The sequence below is a fragment of the Bombus vosnesenskii genome, unplaced genomic scaffold, assembly GCF_011952255.1.
Source record: "Bombus vosnesenskii isolate JDL3184/JDL3185 unplaced genomic scaffold, Bvos_JDL3184-5_v1.1 scf7180000013263, whole genome shotgun sequence".
Lineage (NCBI taxonomy): Eukaryota > Metazoa > Arthropoda > Insecta > Hymenoptera > Apidae > Bombus > Bombus vosnesenskii.
The window spans coordinates 5,013,777-5,033,600 of record NW_022882923.1 but is presented as its reverse complement, the minus strand read 5'-3'; the positions used below and the strand labels follow the sequence as shown (position 1 = coordinate 5,033,600).

Sequence of the window (19,824 nt, the reverse complement as noted above, 5' to 3'; positions counted from 1 at the left end):
CACGATGTGATGATTTACATCTTAGATGCAGATGTATTCTCATCCGGCACCTTGGAAGATGAAAGCTCACGAGAGCAGTCCTTGCAATCTGTTTCGCAAACGGATAATAAAATTATATTATCGCGTAGCGCGCGCACGTGGAATAAATAGCGTTCGGGGAGGAAAAATAGAGGCCACGTGAAAAAATGGAATTGGTGGCGCGTGGATACGGTCAATTGCTTTTGTATGTTGTAACATTTGACTAGACTTTCAAGGCAGCATTTCCTGCTTTCCTATATCGGCGATCGAACATTTTAGTCCATTGACCGCCGCGTATTCAAGGCCGTCTCACGCAAAATCGAAAGTCAGTTTCGCAACATCTCGCGCGGATTGCATCTTATAATCGAACCCTAAATTCAACCGCAGCTGATCTATCTTTCTCCCTCTTTCGACCGAAACCTTGGGGTCGATCGTTAGACGTAACGAGGCGAGTATATGAACAACTAAAAGAAACATGTTGAATAAAAAAAGAAAAAAAGATCTATACGTAGCTGCTGTAAAATATGCAAATATATCCGTGGCCCCGTTCTCGGCGCGAAACTTCTGCAACATTCGCGCGCCGTTGCGTGCGCAACCCGCGCCATCGAGATTTCTGATGCAACATTGGCGCTGTACGAGTTCATCGTTTTAGATCGCTGTCTTGATTTACGGATTCAAGTCCCCGACCACGCCCGCTCGCGACAAGCCGCGATAGCCTGGCCACTATGAAACCGACTGACACGCGTTCGTACGGGGTGGATGACGTACGCGGCGTAGATATAGGTTGGAAAATAAGAGTATAAAAGACAAAGTCGAAGCTAGGATTTTCATCAGTCGCTTGCTATTTCGAGTTCGAAAGAAGCTCAAGAAACCCAACAAAATGAAATCCCTGGTAAGATTGATTTGCAAACACGGTTGTAAATACCAACTGTAATCGTTTGTAATCGTTGATAATCACGATGGTTCGCGATATTAATGATCTTTATTGAGTGTCATGTATAAGTATAACATGGTAACAAAAGGATTTTATTGTATTTGAAGTTGATCCTTTTCGCCATCGTTGCCGTCGTTGCGGCCTTCCCTGAACCAGAACGAGAACGCCGTGGAATCCTTGCGGCTCCAGCTCTCGCAGCCCCAGCATGGGTTGCTGCTCCCAAAATCGCTGCTGCCCCCGTTGCCATCGCTGCTCCTAAACTCCTTGCGGCTCGTAAGTATCTTCGATTTTTATCAATTAAGAAAAATATGAATATCGTGTACAATAGACAATACGATAGATTCGCGTAATAGAGGAAAATGCACAACTGATTATTTCTTGCTATGGAGAAATCGATATCCAGGGTTTTTTAGGGAAATAACATTTTGATAGATTTTATTACATTTTTTTTATTCATATACCGTCGATACATTTTGATTTATGCATTCATTCGAAAATACGTTTTCATGGAAGTTTGGTTACTCCATAGTGTTGCCATGAATAATTACAATGTTGTACGAAACAGTACAAATTAAATGTAAATTTTCTGTTCTTTTCAGCAGCAGTTGTAGCTGCTCCCGCCCTAGCTGCCCCAGCGTGGGGATTGAAAGGATGGTAAATCACTATTTAATATCCCGGCGTAACTGGACCTGAAGTATTACAGTGAACATCGACGATGGGAATTTTTTCTCATCGTGAAAAATTCGAATTTGGCGATTGGTCACACCCGACACCCCTTTTCGGCCGCAACTCCGATCGATCCCCTATAATCGGCACCATGGAAAATTATACATTTCCCCCTTCCCATTGTAATTTAAATTTTTCTATCAGATAATAAACTTATTTTAAAAACCACAAAAATACCTGCCTGCGTTATTTTTCTTCGAAAACATTAAGCCCTCTAATTTGTGAGGCTAGTAAAATACGACAAATGGAAAGGAACATAATCGAACTACATCGGCGGTATAATCGTTCGTATATAATTCAATTGAAATGTGTATTATCCAGAAAATTCCCAACGATTCAAAATGTCTGGCATTATTCGGTCTTTCGATTTATATATTAATTATCGTAGTTATATATGCTGCGCGTTAATAACGTATTCACCGTTTAAACACTCAAATGGTATGATTAATCAGTTAATTATAAATGTATGACATTAATGCAACAGTTGGTGCTGTCGCATTGCTAAAGAATCGATTTGATAATTATCTGATGCCAAAAGTAATTGAACTGTGATAATTAAGTATGTTTCCTCGTTGTAATACAACGCACGCCTGTTGGCATATTCTCTATAACGTCTGATTCGGTCATTTTCGTTCCAAAATCTGTAATCTACATTTGTAAATGACGAAACGTGGCCAATTATTTATGGTTAATTGAAACATTTAACATGTATCACTCAATTTTAAAGGGTTATTGTTCATTATTAACTCTATTGCGATCTTCAAACTTTTGCGTATCAATTTTCCTCTCGTGTCAATGAACGAATAGACGTTTAATTTTTCAAGAAACTTTGCAATTTAGAATTAAAATTCTTAAAATTTTTATAAGAGATTATAGAAAATATCCTATTATTACATTATTATATATTATTTATGATTATAGAAAGATTCGATTTGCTTGAAAATGATTCAAAGAACACAGCACAAGCTTAAGTAATATAATAGTACTCGTTAAAGTACTCGTTTATTAAATTTACTTGGAAGAATTCCCTCGTCTACAATTTACAGTCGCTTTTACGCAGTTTACAAGCCAAGTCATAATCAAGGAAAGTAGTTGTACTTTAAATTGCAGTTTCTAAGTTGCAGCTTCTTGGCCATTGGTAGGCCCTCCAAGTTGCACCGGATTCGTTATTTCACGTGTCTTTTCATTGGCAGCGGCCACAGGCGAGGAACAGCAGTAATACGTTTAACAATCTAATTAGAAACTGGAACAACTGGTCCTCGGAGGACGACGAGTGGTGGATAACTTTTATGGCTAGTTAAATAGTATTAAACTTCACTTAAACGAGTCGTTGTCTCGGTTCGGCTATTGGGATTATACTTGAAATTGAAAGTATTGCAAAACCAAGTGACTGTACAATGGAGCTTCATTTATTAATGTACAAAAGCGTAACAAGAATATGGCTAGTTACAAGAAGAAAAATTCGCGAAAGAACCTCGTAGAAACTCGAACGCGTTGTTCGTTTAACTCTTATCGAACAGATTTAATTTATAAATAAAAAAAAGTTGTCGTTGTTCCATCGTTCTCGATATCAGGAGATGTGTTCTGTTATCGAACAACGCTGAGCTTGGATCGAAGTCCCGCGGATGGAGATCGACGAGTGGCCGCTTTCAGGTTCACGAGAGAGATCGTTCGAGTTGTCTTGGAGAATCCAGGGTTACGGTTGACGTTCTACCACAGTAGACCGGCTCCTGGCGCCACCACGGTTCCTGCGGGACCAGCGACCACCGCGGAACCTTCAAAAGAAACAATTTGTTTTACATTTCTATTTTCATGTAATTTCTCTCGCTACTCTAATAAATTCATACTTTAATATAATCCTTTACAATGAAGTTTGATATAATATAACGAAACAGTAATGTACTGTATATTGTATTCCGCTGTTGTATTTAAAATGTTCACTACCAAATTGAATTTCGTTAATCTCCAGAGTTCGTCAGAATTATTAACCGAAATGATTTCGAAGTTTCAATAACCAGTATTACCATACTTCGCTGGTCAATCTGTTATAATTACCAAACTTCGCGTACAAGATCTACGTTTAGTCGAAGCAGTTCAAAGCGATAGAACGTATAAGTTACCGGCAGCCGGTCCCACGACGGCGGCAGAGCCAGCAGCAGGCCCAACTACTGCGGCAGCACCTGCAGCAGGCCCAACCACGGCTGCTGGTGCAGCGACAGGTCCGATAACCGCAGCCGAAGGAGCCACTGGTCCAGCTACTGCCACTCCAGGTAACACACCACCCAACACCACTGCACCATTGTGTCCCCAGGCTAGGGAACGACGTTCGCGCTCGGGGCTAGCTGAGGCGACGGCCAGGGCGGCAACAAGGACGACCTGAGATGTGGTTGATATAGATTTAAGTGTATGTAGCTCTAGTTTGGTATAGATTATTTAGGCAAAGTCTCAGAGTTTCATTCAACTTGTTTAAATCGTTTAGATTTCAGTGTTTCGCCCAACTTGTTCAGGGCTTTAAATTATCTAGACAAGACTTACGTAAAGATCAAGATCAATCTGAACAGATATCAAGATATCAAGGTAAATGTAAATTGTGGTAAAAAAATCTCATGCAATTATCTAATGCTATTATAATAGTCTAAGACAGGTAACTATTGTTCGATCAAGAGATTGTATAGAAAAAGAGTGATACAAAAAGTGATATGATTTGATGTTTCTGTGATACTTCGAGACAGGTAGCTACTGCCTGATCGCAAGATTATACAGAAAAAGCGTGATAAGAACAGATAATCAAATCAATGTAGTTGAACTTTCGATACAAGTGAGAAGTCTCGAGGAAGAATATATCTCACCAAGTATTTCATGTTGATTGCTGTATCTGTCTTCAGCTGACTGGTGACTGATGCTCAACCCTCTTGACACGCCGCCTTATATACGCGATCGATGATCCTGGATATCGTCGATGCAACCTTCAACCCCGCATGAAAGTGGGAATAACAAACGAGACAGGGCGCGGTCACAGACAGCCGGGATTAGAGTAGGCGACATAGCGGAGTTCCGGGTCCAACGTCACACGGACGAGTGCTGTTATCACGCGGAGACGTGTTTCAGCCTCGAAACGTGTGCGCACGGCCTGTTACCACAATAACGGTTTGTCGCGAGGGGAATAGAATTTTCGCGTTGGTCAGCAACGTACGGTGTGGCAAATTCGCTGATCACCTCGTTCCAAGCTCATTTTCGCCACGAAATTCTCGCCATGTATTTCAGCCACTTTGATAAACGTTAATAACTGCCGCGCGCAGGTGTAATTGTTAAAATCCGGGACCAAGCCAGGGAAATTCTGTCCTGTCCGAATTATCCGTGGTTTACCAGGGGATAATCAGAACAACGATGTTTTTCGTGGGAACAACCAGCGATTTTAATGGATCCCTTACACGCTCCGGGTATTAAGGGACGTGTTTATATTCGCGATGTGTTGCGAGTTGAAATTTCAACAAGCTGAACGGTTGTCTAACGAGGTTGAAAAAGCTATGGGGGAATAACGAGCCCATTGTGTTTTCAAGACGCGCGATCTAGTTATTTTTACGTCTATTGTGTTGTTTTTACGTTACTTGTTTACTGCAGATGCACACATTGATTTGGAAGATTCTTCAAAAAAGATCAAGTGTAATACACCGTACAATATTCTGCAAAAGTATTAGATATCACATAGTATGATGATGAGCTTATAATGGCAATTAATCATATTTGTAGGGAATCAAGTATTTGTACACGACGTTATTTACATTTATCATTTATGTTTTTTAATTCTGGCTTTCCTGATGCATAACCTTTTCAAGTTACTTTTATTTTTATTATTAAAAATAGACATTTGTTAAACATCAATAAGAATAAGTACTTCGTGCAAGACTTTTGCACAGTACTGTACATCACGAGGATATCAAATCACATTTCTTTTTTTTCATTACAACGACAGGTAGCAGTACAATATACGAGACTCAATACATGTTAAGGAAAAAGGGAAAACGAAATGGGATAAATCAATTTCCAGCTACAAATTCTGGGAAACGTGGGCACAACGAGTCGATTGTTCGCAAAGAATCCGCATGGTAAAGAATAAACGAGCGTCGATGGCGTGCGAATAAAACAACGGAGAGGGTGGTTGGCCGTTTCGCGTGCGCCCTTTTATTTCGTCCGTACCGTGCCGAGCAGTTTTTTCGTGATGACCATGGGTGATCCGTCCTTTGAATCCGCGTTGGCTGGCACCGGTCTGGAACGGTGTAATTGCGCGTGTCAGATTTGTCAAGTTGGAAATCGCGGTGACTTGCGAGCCTTTACGTCGTCCCCGTTTGAATTTATGGCGAGCCACGTTTCCACGAAACGTTGCACTTCCACCAAACTTGGGAAGAGTTCTCTCCGTTGATAGAATAATTGGGGAAACTTGGAGGAAGAGAACGCGTCCCAGTATAAGTTGCTTCCGCTGTTTAGGTGGAAAGTTAGGAGGAAGAGATGGCGAGTCGACGTTGGTCACGTTTTGAGTTCTCGAATAATCGAAGAAGCAGGAGTTGTTACGGCAATGCTAACTTCGTGCATTAATATTTGTTATCGTATTAACCACGTCTGCCAATATTATCGTGCGAATGTTCTCCGTAACTCGACATTCAATCGATTCTAAACCAATAACAATTTCAACTTCTATACCAGTGTTAATGAGTCGCAAAGCCGCCGAACAATTCGCCACTGAACGATGTCGCATTTTCCAAGAATGGCACGACACGCTATTGGCCCACTATGTCATTTTATTATTCTATTACATGGCAGTTGCCAGCGGACGGAAGTGAAATTCGGCCATCGACGTCCACTTCTCGTTCTATTTGCGATTGGCCCGTTTACGTGACCTTTCGGTTAGAGATCGACTAAAAAAAAATAGAATTCACGGCTAGCGACGAATTTCGCGTGGTTCCAGGGTAACAGAGGATTCCCAGGGGGTGCGTCGAAAATCGCAATCTGAGGCTAGGCGAGAATATATCGAAAAGTCAAAGTCTTTGTGACGAGAGTTGGCGAGGCCGCATTCCTTTTCAAGAATATTCCGTTTGATTCGCAGACGTCATCTTTTCAATGGTTTTCCCGGTCTTTGTGTCAAAGGCTATCGATTATCGGGAAGTTTCTGGCCCTGTTTGCGTGACGCTACATCTCGTTCCCTTCCATCGATCGTCTCTCTGTGCGCCAATATCGCTCGTGTCACTCCTTTCGTGGAAGATACGCGATTATTAGTGGAAACGTGGGATTCCGATTAATATTTCTGAGATTGGGAGTAGGTCGAGTGAAAATAGTCGCAAATGCATCGTCGGGACCGGATTTATCGATGAGGGGACTCCGTTTCAGTCGAAACAGTTCGGTCGTCTGAATTCTTCTTGACCTTTTGATAGAACAGTGAATTTTTTAAATTGTTCCCCGCTATTTAAAATACCTCAAGCTGACTACAGATCTGATATTTCTGTTCTCCATTTCCAGTAAAAATAAACCATAAATCTAATTTCTAGACTATACAGTATCGTATATTTGTCGTTATATCGTATCGTACTCGTGACAAAGAAACAAAGAATTCGCAATCGACATCAAACGATTTCACGAAACATTTACAACCGTCCCTGATTTATTCGAATGAACACTTCGAATCAACCAATTTCGATTTCATTATCGTCGCCTGTTAATCGCGTTCTATCAACTTACACAGCCAATATCGTGTCTTCCCGAACTAATTAGTTCGTTTCAAATGCAATCGCTTAACGATCGGGCCCGCGTCATATTTTTTATTTCGCTCGACATAACAACGATAACAGTGACAAACCATAATTAGGTGGTTCGCACAATTAACGTTATTAACATAGACGATAGCTGTGACAGTAAATGAACCCGGACAAACAGGCCTTGGATCGATGAAACGTGTGTACTAACATGCGAACGGAGAATTAAACGCGAATAGCGCGTTGTTCATGTTGGTAGGCTCGCACGAGTACACGACATCGTGGCCGATATTGCGCTAAGCCGCCGGATAGTTCTATGCATCTCATTGTGTCGCGTTGCTAGGTCTAGAATATACCGTTAAGTCGTTGCATTTGAAGGACAAAGGTATCTAATTAATTCGACAGTCTCGTGAAACCTGTTATGATCTCTGTCCACTGTTTCTAATGCGTCTGAGTCGTGTTCGTAATTCATTTCTAGCAGCGAAGATTGACAGAGTTGAAAGGACACTTGTAATCTATCGACCATCAAAATGACAAAAATATTCAAATTGATCTTGGTTGTATCAAACTTGAACTTCGGGTGATTTATTTCCATTTAATGACGTGTTACCACTTTTTATGTGTTACCACATTTAATACGTGTAATATAAAAAAAGGGGGATATACGCCTGATCTAACATATATTTAAGTTCGAGTTGTCTCGGGATAGTATAAGTTGTAAATTTAAGCTATAAACTAAGAATCGTAAGAGTGCTGGTGAAGAGAGAAAGAGAGAGAGAGGGAGTGTAAGTAAGAGTGTATACCTTGGTGACGTCAAAGCTAAATGAGTAAAGGAGTGGGAGAAGGGTGCGAGGGTTGAGGGTCAGCATTTTTTGACCTGGGAAGACAGAAGTTGTGAGCCGAGTGTGAAAATAAGACGTACGAAGATATTGTTGTCAGCTTTTGCATTGGGTATTGCTTGTTAAAATAAAACTAAACTTCACTTCAAACAGAACATCCTTTCTTGTCCTTACTCTAGACTACTTAAATACTACATACGTATTACTACATTTAACTCCGAGGAAAGAAAATTTTCTTACACTAATTTCGATGAATAATAACAATGGATTAATAAATGGCGAATTAAATAATTTACAAACAAAACATTTAAAAGCTAACTTCAAGCTCTTATCCTCCTTGTAATTACTCAAACAACCTTGCAGCATTCTACTTTAAAATCCGGTTAAAATTACTCTGGTGGCGAAACTAATTGAGAATAAACTAAAAGAGAACACGTATATATTTACTAATTACTTTTATACGTTGAAGTTGGACGATCTCGTAATCTGTACTAATTACAACAGAAAAAACAATTTATTAATTAAACCTTCTGCTTCTCTCTTCTTCTTTATTCCATTAGTTTCCACCCACCACCTGCAAGAAACTCGAATGCGTATCTCCTTTTTTTCAGAACGATAATGTCAGTCGGTGTATATCTCACGTTGCGACATTGTTTATCATATTTGACATCACGAGCTCCATAAATCCATCGCATACTCGCGGACGACCGTTACAGGTCCTTGAAGAGAAAATCCGTTCCAGTCTCGTAACCGCGACAACAGCCACGCTACCGTGTCTCGATTAGCGCGACGAGAGGAAAAATAGCGGGCGGCCGATCAGTCGGCTGACTTGTCGATTGCCGTACTTGACAGTGAATCGATTATGACTACATAATTCCATGGATCGAGCGGTACGCATTGTTATCCCGGTCTCGGCTTTCGTTTTGACATTCTTCGATGATTTTTCGCATCGACATTAGCCGACTATGGTGCACAGGTGCAAGCTTTGCCTTTCCCTCCCCGTTACTGTGATCCCAACGGTGGCACGGCAGAGGTGTACGTTGAAATATTCATGATGGGGATGCCAGGTGGAGATCTAGCCGAGAGTTGTCTCTAAGCGCGTTCTGAATCGCGCGCGCAGTTACAAAATTATTCGTACGTGCCTTTTTGTGTAGGAGCCAGGGCTGGATTGCCATTGCGCAGCTGACGTATCGATCGTCCGACGCGTCGATTCAAATTCCCGGATTTGCTGCGGCTTTTCAGGGTATTTAAAGCGATTAACCACGTGGAAAAAGGTATTTCGAATACCTGAAATTTTATAAGAGGCAAGCCTTTGTGCGGAAATTTGATTTTGATTAGCAAACTATTTTGCAACCACAAAGGAAAATAGTTTGCCTCGGATGTAGGAAATTAGATACTCCTCTAGAATTCGAGATGTAATATAGTTTATTTTATATAATTAAACAGATACATTTGTATAAGCGTATACGTAGCCGAACACGTAGGCAGTGATCTTGCCGCAGTTAGGAATGATTTATAAGTGGTCTGAATAGTTTTGAGTAAGGTACGAGGTACGTTGTATATCTATGAGGCTCGGTTTTATTTGACTACCAGGCGTGACCTCCGGCGATAACCGCGGAGGATGAAGCTCCGATTACCGCAGTTTTGGTAACGGGGCCAGCGACGACAGTGGATGCTGCTGGTCCAGCGACAACCGCGGCTGCTGGAGCTGCCGCTACCACTGCAGGTGCAGCGAGTGCAGGGGCAACGAGCGCATTACCTGAAAATTAATTTATTTATTACAATTACTATCGAAATCTCCCGCGATATAAAGGAAATAAACTTGATTTAAGAAGGTGGTCACTTACTAACGACAACGCCCAGTCCCGGTTCAGAAACGACAGTAGGTCCAGCAACCGAACCAACAACGGCACTCGGACCGGCTACGGCTCCAGTGACTACTGCAGGTCCAGCAACTGGTCCAGCTACTTTAACTGCTCCAGCTGCGGGACCAGCAACGACCGCTGATCCTACATGGGCACCAGCTACGCTTACAGCACCCACGAGTGGGCTGACAAGACTCGGTGCAGCTGAGCAAACCGACACGATTGATACCAGAACAGCCTAATAGAAATATGATTAAAGAATTATTTTAATAAAGTAATCAACACATGTCGATACCGTGAAGTTACTATTGATGCAAATAAAATAGAATCGAGAAGCTTACCAAATATTTCATGGTTGCTGCTTTATTCTTCAGCGTTGTCTATCACCTTAATTGTAAGACTGCCAATTAATCCCGCGATAGCTGCTTTTATACTCGGTTCTGACCCTGAATCTATAGCTTTCCCGACATTTTTCCATTAGGAAATGTCACACCATTACCATTGCCGGCCCGACCTATTTCTGTATGGAAGAATGTCTTCGTCGCGTGTCTGTGTAAGCTATTAAACTCCGCGTCGAAGAGACACTTCCAGGCAGTCCCATCGTGCGACGCGGATTAATTGCACCCATCCCGTAATATCGGGAACGGAACTCGAGCGCCATAAGTTTGAGGAATTCACGAGAATCGGCGTTACCTCGTTATCTTTATGCTGTTCTGGTTTTGTCGGAATTCATCCCACTTAGACTACTTGACGTAAGTACTCGAACTTGTTGCGCATCGTTCTGATTTCGTAGTCGGAAACGCCGCTTTGTCACGGTAATTCGCTTCTGGGGTGTGCCCGTTCGTCTCGCGAATTCATCGTGACGTAGAGTCCAGTGCTGTTCGAGAATTTTGATAATGTCTTTTCGTGTCTTTTTGGTGGTTGACGACATCGTGGGATGGGACATGGGTGGGAGACAAATTTTTATCTAAATGCTAAACGAAGATCGCATCTATCGAATCTTAAATAAATTAGTGGTTAAACGTTTGAAACCACTGCGTGCTTTTTGTTATTGTTTTGGACGTCTACTTTATTTTGACAGAAGTAAATTTCTTTAAACACTGTTCTTGTTGAAGCGTGTCCTTCTCTAGACTTTTACATTGCTCGAACAATTCTGCACTTTCTTTAAATCAACTTTGGCATTGTATCTCTTCTCGATTCTGAGTTAGATCTTTCCAATATTCATTTAGCAGCCACTGTAAGTGTTCCTTAAAAGAAGAACAGTGCTCGCAAACACTTCAAGCTCTCCCTATACAATTGTGGCTACAATTCACATCCTCCAAAATATTTACCAACATCCTGTTTCAACGCTTAAACTCCAAAGCTCGAAAACCTCAAGTAATCCCAGCATCTTGATGGATCACACGAAATCACAGACCTCACGGTTGCTTACGCAAGCGTTGAAAGTCATCGAGGTGCTCTTCGCTATTCGACTACTTGAATTTCATGTCCGCCGTATGGAATCCACGTCTGTGTTAAACGACTGTCGTTTTGTTCATGCATAAACCGTGGGACGTAACGACTGGCCCGGTACTTGTTGCTGTTCGCTCGTGGACGTGCCTTTGAAATGGTAATGCGCGTGGCGCTAATAATTTCCTTCAGCTTCCCACAGGAACTAGAAGCCGGCAGAGTTTCGTAAAAAAGACGCCGTAAAGCATCTTCGTCGTGGCATTTCCCAGAGGCTGGCGCGAATGAAAACAGAGATTAAAGCAGAACCATGAAGTAGGATGGTAATTGTACTCAATATGGAACACTGCAATATCTCGGCAAGTAATTATAATACAAAATCAATCGGCAACGGTGTAAAATATTTCGTTGGAAGCAAAAGACAAGCGTATTCACATTTGAAATTCGCTTGGTAATTCGTCGATCGTTGTATTTGAAAACGTATAAATGTTCTCAAGAAGCGAGTTAAATAGTAATATTTTTTAGTTGAAGAAAATAAAAATATATCATCTTTCCATGATTTCTCATTAAGCGTATTTGGCTTTGAGTGTCCGAAAGAAATTTACCGTTAAATTTATTTCATTTTTAATGTGATTATTATTTTTCTGTCCTAATATATACTTATGTACCCAATGTTAAACACGTTGAGTGTACGTCATATAGAACATGCCAATACTGCTGCTATAGACGAATATGATACAGAATTATATTTATTTTGTGGTTGCAATTCCCAAAGAGACAATAATGGTGAAATATGGATTCGATGTATTCGCTGTTTTCATTGGGATTACACTCCGGGATATGCTTCAGGCGTTTCACGTGTGAAAGACAAAGAAAATTAACATAATGTAATACAATATAATACAATATAATAGAGCATAATGTAAAATAAGCTTAAAAAATGGGATATATTTTATTACTTGTCTTCTTTATTTAAATAATTATTTTTACAATTTATTACATTTCTTTACAAATATTAACAGCCATTTTATCAACTCGCCGTACTTGATCTTTTTTTTTCATTTTTTACCATGAGTTCAACACACTTAAACTTTTGCATAGTTAACTATTAACGAACAAATATCTATTAATTTTATCGTGTTTTGAAGTTGGTTTTATTGAGAAGAAACATGTTTCTCGTTTTGAAAAGTTTTTAAAATCAGGTGTTCCATATTGCACTTGCCCTATAGATGTAGAGAGAGAGAGAGAGAGAGAGGTTCGTTACCAAAGCTATGTTCGGATATCATTAGAGTACGGTTCAAATGGGGAGAATACTCGGCTGATTGGAGTGGCGTTCAAGCAATTTCCTATAATTACCGGCAAAGGTGGACAGGTATCATCCCACGACACACTGTCAACGATATAATAGACCGCGAAATGGAGCCTGGCCACGTCACAATGTCGACGATAATATTCCGGGACTAGAACAATGCTCCGCCGACCTGTGTCATTATAAATCGTGGATTGCATGTCACAATCACTACTCAATAGGTGCCTTTGCTTTGGCTCTTCGAGTGTGAAATTCTTAAGGAATTAGAGATATTCGACAAAGACTTCGATGAAATTCCTGCTGTGGTAGATTCGTGGCAGTTGATTGTCTCGTGCTTTTAGTATATTGTACGTCACTGTTGTGGCGTACAGAATTGTTTCTCTAAATATTTTTCTTTCTCCGTCAGCTTACACATTACGCTTGCTAATTGTTTGCTGAACAAAGACATTACTAAAAGTTTCGCGTTAGTCTCGTGCACCAGTCGCAATTACATTGTAACATTTCCGCACTTGAAACTTCGAGGAACGCCATTGTCCTCATTACAACATTTGGTCTTTTGTTTCGGCCGGACTGGAGGACATGTTAAACGAACTTATTTACCTGGAACAATTGAAATTTACGAAACAATGGTTGCCTGTTGCCGAACACGGGACATCTATTCCCCATTTACTTCTCATTTAAATCCCCCAGTTAAATAATTATTCTGATTATTCTCGTTGAATAATTCAATTAACATTACGCTGTGTGTAATCGAAACAAGGTATGTTTGCAAACGTTACAGCCAAGGCAATAAAGGGACATAATGACAGAAACGAGAAGTGCACTTCCTCTCCAAAGTGGTATGCGTTTATTATTATATAAAATAAACATATAAACGATACATTGTTATGTACACGAAATATATATAAAAGATACAATGATGGAGGTACTAGCGGTAAATGACGGAGATCGTGGCGCGGTCGGTTTCAAAATGGCAGGCATCGGAGGAGATCAGTCGAAGATGTCATTATGTGTATGGGTGTCCAGCGTGAGCTAAGAATTACCAGTGGCCATCAGCACGAAGGATGCTTCCAACTCCAGCTGGTCCAGCTGCTATGCTACCGGATGGTCCTGCAATAAGTGCTGGAGCGGTGATGGGACCGGCAAGGGCTGCAGGATGTGCTGCAGGTCCAGCCAAGACGGTTCCTGAAAAAGGATAATATAAAATTAGTACGAACATACATACACATATTCCAGAAAGAGACGACAGTGTTAGAATAAGAAAGACATCGCGATAGAGACGCGATAAAACGTGACAATTCGAAACAAATAAACGTTGCTGGATGAGTAAAGATCGGTCTACTACGCATGGTTGAATTTATCGTCCATTGTGTGTATCGTATTCATAATATATGGATCGTTGCACGTTCAAAGATTAAGTACCCTAGTTTCCTGACAAGGATATATGGAACGCGACTGGTTTGCAACGACAATATCCAATCAACATTACGAAAAAAAGCACATCGATTCAAACGTCGTTGTACGCTTATCTTCGGGTACCATTCTAAGACATCCTCTTATCAACGTAATCTATCTACAAGGCCTATATTATGGATAAATATACCGGCGAGTGTCAGTTCGTGGAATTTACGAATCTACTCTACTCACCCCATGGTGCACCCCAAGGAGCGGCTACAGCTGGCCAGGGTGCGGCTGCACCAGCAATGCTACCGGAAACTAGAGAGGGACCAGCAACTGCTCCAGTCACTACGGCGCCACCATCCACAGCTCCTGAGAGGCGAGCAGGTCCGGTAGCTGGTCCTGCAAGGGCAGCAGGTCCCACGATCGGTCCACTGAGGGCAGCAGGGCCTAGCAGAGGACCAGCCAGAGCTGCTCCAGGTGCCAAAATCGCCGAAGGAGCCGCAGCCGCTACCGAAAGAACAGCGACGAGGAAGACCGCTACGAGGGTGCACATGTTGAAAGGTTTGTCGAAGGGCTTGCTCGTTGCTAAGCTACTGGAATAGTTTGCCTCGATGGCTGGAGTGGATGTGCTGGCATCTGACTGACTCGATGGTGCTTTTATAGGGGCATTGTGTACACTCTGGGCACCTAGTTGCTCCCGCCAACCCCAAGGGCGGGGCACAGGACACGCCAAACATTCTCTGCGGGCTGGGCGCGTGGCCGTTTCCTCGGCTTATCAGCATTAAGACAGTCATCGAGTAGCAGCGACACACGGCTAATGCTTAACGCCTCGCAGCCCACCCGAGCCCCTGGAGGTCGCCCGCTCCAATTCAACATGCCCGTTGCATCCGTTTCAGCGACGGTTTTTACGATTGTTTCTGGCCTTGCGTATAGAACACGGTACTCTATCGACCAGAAAGATCGGCACGCCGATACCACAAAGTTTGAGTGTTTAATGGCTTCAACGTGGGTCTAGGTAGTCACGGTCCGGGGCTTTTCATGGTTAAAAATGTTGCATTGAATTTCTGGAGAAATTAAATTACATTGCAAAAAAGCCTAACTAAAGTGTCTACGTACTTAGAATCGAACAAGATTTAAGATTACCAATTTAATTCCTTTAATACCACGTGCAGACTCTATCGATCGATCAACGCTAACTGTAAACTCGATTCAAATTAAAGATCGATGTCTTTCGTATCGGACCTATTCGTCCGTATTAAAGTCGTAGTATAGGTAGCATGTTCCATTGACGAGATCATCCTTTCCTGTGAAAGATCCTGCAATTTCATGGTCGAAGAAACCTGTCATCACGACCTTCACGATCGAAGAAGAGTCGTTTCATCTTCTTCTTGTCGATTTTCTAAACAAAGAGACAGATCTGAACGAGCACGCGTCGACAGCCGTGTCACTATGCGTCCGCATTGTGCATTGTACATCCGTTTAGGCGAGGCACTGGGTTGCGTAGCCCACGCGTCGTCCCCAAGTTGCGATTGTCGCCTGGAATGACTGTCTCATTGTAGTCGGATACGCGTGTGTTACGGTGGCACCAGCCTCGCAATGCATCACCGAGCCTCGCGCCACGGATCGTTTCGAATATCATTGTTGGGCGTAGCGCGCGCTTTCGAAGGTGGCAAAGGTGACCGGCGACGCGATTGTTCGAATAATTGTGCCCCGCCACGGTGAAGTCCTTCGAGGGGCGGCTTTAATGGTACGCCTCGTTTCAGAGAACAAGAGAAGATCGCGAAGTCTACTTTTTCTTAGAACGATCACGCAGGGCTTAAAAAGCAACTCGCTTTTTCCTTTCTCGGTCGAAAAAATATTCCGGAAATTTCTCTCCTCTTGGAGTTTGAAACGACTTTCATTTGGAAAGTGGCTTCCTAATCTCTCGCTTGATCATTTTTTATTACTTTTATATATTGCTGGTTGAGAATAAAGTATCGTATATACTAAATATCGTAGATATTTGAAAATTCATAAGAGGAAACCACCTTTATCAATTCGTATATCTTTTTGGAATAATATAGAATGCATCCGTAGTTTCAATATTTATTCAATACGTTCCCATTATTTTTACTCGTTGATTTATTTCAGCATCGACTCGTGGCCGTCCATAATATTTCTACTTCTCCAACAACATATTTGTAATATTGGATAATCCCTGTGGATATAATTTCCAGTTATATCGTACACTGTAAAGATCTATATTTAATTAAATTATATTTGCTCCTTCATATTATAAATTATACTTCTAATTACTAGAATGCACTGTTACCTGAAGAAATCAAAAGGGTTGAATGGTTATGAGCGTTTGATTTAAACGACCCAGTTAAGATTGAAACAGAAGGTCGCAGTTAGGATCAGATATCGAAGATCACGCGATGGCCAATCGTTCACGAAGAAAATCGAGAACAGGAATAGATTTCTTGTCGCGACAGGTGCATAAAGGAACGTCGGATCAAGAATGACAGAGTATTTGATTTATCGTCCAGAGCGATTTTAACACGAAGTTGTGTGCCATTTTTAGAGTCGCGAATAGAGCTGGTGAAAGATAATGGAACACTGACGTATATGTCATGGTAAGATTACAATGTGTAGGTGTTTTTGTCCAGCGTAATTGTAATGCGCATCGTCTGTTGCGTGTAACTGGTTTACCATTACAAAGCACGAAATGGGAATAGAGGAGGATTATCAGTTTAGAAACACGATCCGCATGGTCTCGTTGTTCGTTGCTTCGATAACGTTTATCAATGTCCACGATATTATTTCCTTATTTTGTCTGATTTCTTAATTATAGAAGATTTAGAAAATGAAAAAAATTAGAAATTGATATGAAAGGGTAATACAAAAATTCGCAACATCAAATCTCGAAAATACGAACGGAAGGCTACATTTTAATAAATAGATTCGCACAAAGGAATCTTGCACAAAGAGATGGTATGTAGGTCGTTATTTCGATGCATTCCTTACGCAAATCCAACGCATAGATCATTTTTCTTTCATTTCTAGGCGTGGTGTCTCCAATTCGATTCAATATTGCATCACCCTATTTACAGGTTTTTGTCCGATCGGCCGAGCTTTTTCACCCCGTCACGGTCTAACAGACCGCTGCTACCAGCCCCGCCTTTACCCCCGATAAGTTCACCGACCCACGTGTTCGCGTGTGTCGCCTATAAAAGCTCACTTAGCATCAACATGTACGGCAATGTTCCTCCGTGATGGCTGATGGAAAGTCGCTGCTCGGAATCTCGGTGGCCTCCGTCATCTACGAGAGGACATTTCACGATCATCGACCCAACTAGGGGATAGAAGGGTCGAGAAACACCACAGGCGGCATCGATGGATTCTTCGATTAAAATTTCATCAACATCATCATCTTCGGATTTCTCAGTCTACAAAATTGGTATTGGTTTCTACAGTGGCCGTTATGAGCGTGCACCATGAAACCACGACGCCATGGATGGCGCCACACGGTGGCCATCAACTTTCAGGTAAGAAACTTCCATATTTATGTTGTTTTGTTTCGAGTCAAGTTGCCGGAGATATCGAGGATATGTTCGTATTTTCCTTTTTTGGGATGGAGAAATTAGACTACGACGCGAACGAAACAAACACGTTTCTCAATTTCCGCGGGTGGTACACGGGCGAAGCGAATCGCGATGTGAATAACGATCAAGCCAAGGAGAACACAGAACGTACGCGTAAGATTTATTTTCCCGTTTCTAGACCGATTTTCTGACCCCGGAACACGCCGTTACATACCACACATATATATATCCCGCTCGTCCTGTTGAAAAATAACGAGTTATTTTTCCAACTGGCGAACGACCCTCCACGAGATCGTGTCTCGGGTCGATGTTTAAATATCCACGGATCTACGATCACGTTCGATCCATATCCCTTCGATGTGGACGTGTCATCCATACGAAAATCATCTTTTGAACGTAACGAATCTTCTGGTTCTCTATTGCCTTTGCACGATTTTTGTATTCTTAGGACATTCAGTACACCATCGAGGGCGTAAAAGCAGCAGCGCGTCGAAGGATCCATCGATCGGCCTTCCTCGATCTCCGGCAACTTACGAGACACTAACGACCCAGCCACAACCATATCTACCTCGTTATCGGCCACACCTTTCGTCGTTCTTGTCCGTAACGACGCTGGGCTTCGCGAAAACAATTCGACCTTCTTGCTTTATGCCAGAGCGAGGTCGATCCGCTGGAATGTCCACGGTAGTCAACCATCTGTCCAACTTATAATTCCTGTTCGAGACAGCTTAACTGATTTACCGCAATTTGCCGCGTTCGTTGATGAAATACAGGCCAGGATGTCTCACGGGCGGATGGGGAGGGTGGAGTTACGTGTTGATGCTTCCTCTAGTAGATTTCTTTGTCTTTGTAACTTGTACATTGTGTATATAGCGTGGGGTGCTAATCTTCGTCGTATGAAATGTAAAAACAATTGAGGATCTTGTGGTTCACTGTTGTATTATATATCTTTTTATTGAAACTGTTTAAAAATAAACGTATACTTATGAGCAAAACTAAATCTGCATTTGTTTCATTTTTCATATTGTTAGCGTGCAATTTAAAATTTTTTGGCGATAATATTCGGTATTTGATATGTCGATACTGGCTGTAATCGAGACTGCCAGGAATCAAACTGATTAATTCCATTTTTTGTGTCCTTTTCAACTTCATTACCTAAGCAGGTAATTAATAGGTATGTGACTTATACAATAAACCACTAAAATCGTAAAACGTACAATGTCTTCAACCATATTTACTTATTTCGTTTTACCTCATTTTCCATTTTACGACTCCGGGATAAAGTATAGGAATAACGAATAACAACTCATTGTCCATATCGAAGTCTAAATTAGGGCGCATCATTTATTTCCTTTAATTCCGCGCTACCATTGTGAGCACAGCAAAATCGCAATAAATAACCTACGCTTCGCGTAATTCAAATCAACGTCCTGTGAAATGATCCCGCTTAAAACGTGAAAAAATTTCTCCCAGTGAAAGCATCAATTCACGATTTATATTTTATGAAAACTCATTGTAATAACGAAATAAAAATTATAGGAGGGTAGAAACGTATTTTTGATACTTCTTTTATAATTGTTCCAATATCGAGTAATTTAAGTTTAAAACATTGTTCGACTATTTCTAACCAGTAATTGAAACAATTATTCATCGTTTTAGTAAAAAGTCATGTGATTTAACAATAGAAAGGACTGCTTACGCTCCACAATAGAAGTGAGGTATAATTATATTGTCGGAATAATTATGAATGATACTGCACACACGCCATTCACAAACAGAAGAAATAAAAAAAAAGCAGAGAAAAATAACGAGAGTACGATGCATTTAATCTTCCTTTCCAGTGATCGCAAAACTACGATTGATGATCTATATTTCTCGAAGAATCGCGTAGGCTATTGATTTTTAAACGTACTTAATGGAAAGCTTTATTCATTTAATTACAACGATCTGATTGAATA

At 41.4% G+C, this 19,824-nt stretch overlaps 4 protein-coding genes across 5 annotated transcripts; 2 read left to right on the top strand and 2 right to left on the bottom strand.

The window, feature by feature from the left end:
* Positions 1 to 752: 752 nt before the first annotated feature.
* LOC117233055 (cuticle protein 16.5-like) lies at positions 753 to 1,852 on the top strand. Of its 2 annotated transcripts, none has more exons than XM_033492981.1 (3): positions 753 to 910; positions 1,060 to 1,225; positions 1,555 to 1,852. In XM_033492981.1, the coding sequence occupies exons 1-3, from the start codon at positions 899 to 901 to the stop codon at positions 1,608 to 1,610; spliced, it is 234 nt and encodes a 77-aa protein (XP_033348872.1). In that variant the 5' UTR covers positions 753 to 898; the 3' UTR covers positions 1,611 to 1,852. The 2 variants fall into 2 exon arrangements, with proteins under 2 accessions (XP_033348872.1, XP_033348863.1); XM_033492972.1 differs by having other exon boundaries at positions 1,552 to 1,852.
* Positions 1,853 to 3,065: 1,213 nt separating this feature from the next.
* LOC117234453 (elastin-like) lies at positions 3,066 to 10,611 on the bottom strand. The gene is made up of 6 exons (XM_033495663.1): positions 10,468 to 10,611; positions 10,109 to 10,364; positions 9,862 to 10,020; positions 4,528 to 4,580; positions 3,799 to 4,054; positions 3,066 to 3,453 (listed from the first exon to the last, which is right to left on the bottom strand). The coding sequence occupies exons 1-6, from the start codon at positions 10,477 to 10,479 to the stop codon at positions 3,389 to 3,391; spliced, it is 801 nt and encodes a 266-aa protein (XP_033351554.1). The 5' UTR covers positions 10,480 to 10,611; the 3' UTR covers positions 3,066 to 3,388.
* Positions 10,612 to 10,702: 91 nt separating this feature from the next.
* LOC117232710 lies at positions 10,703 to 18,866 on the top strand. Its single transcript, XM_033492279.1, has 3 exons — positions 10,703 to 10,878; positions 17,375 to 17,809; positions 18,315 to 18,866. The coding sequence occupies exons 2-3, from the start codon at positions 17,746 to 17,748 to the stop codon at positions 18,575 to 18,577; spliced, it is 327 nt and encodes a 108-aa protein (XP_033348170.1). The 5' UTR covers positions 10,703 to 10,878; positions 17,375 to 17,745; the 3' UTR covers positions 18,578 to 18,866.
* On the bottom strand, positions 13,706 to 14,924 carry LOC117232702 (tetra-peptide repeat homeobox protein 1-like). The gene is made up of 2 exons (XM_033492267.1): positions 14,529 to 14,924; positions 13,706 to 14,066 (listed from the first exon to the last, which is right to left on the bottom strand). The coding sequence occupies exons 1-2, from the start codon at positions 14,833 to 14,835 to the stop codon at positions 13,921 to 13,923; spliced, it is 453 nt and encodes a 150-aa protein (XP_033348158.1). The 5' UTR covers positions 14,836 to 14,924; the 3' UTR covers positions 13,706 to 13,920.
* Positions 18,867 to 19,824: the final 958 nt, after the last annotated feature.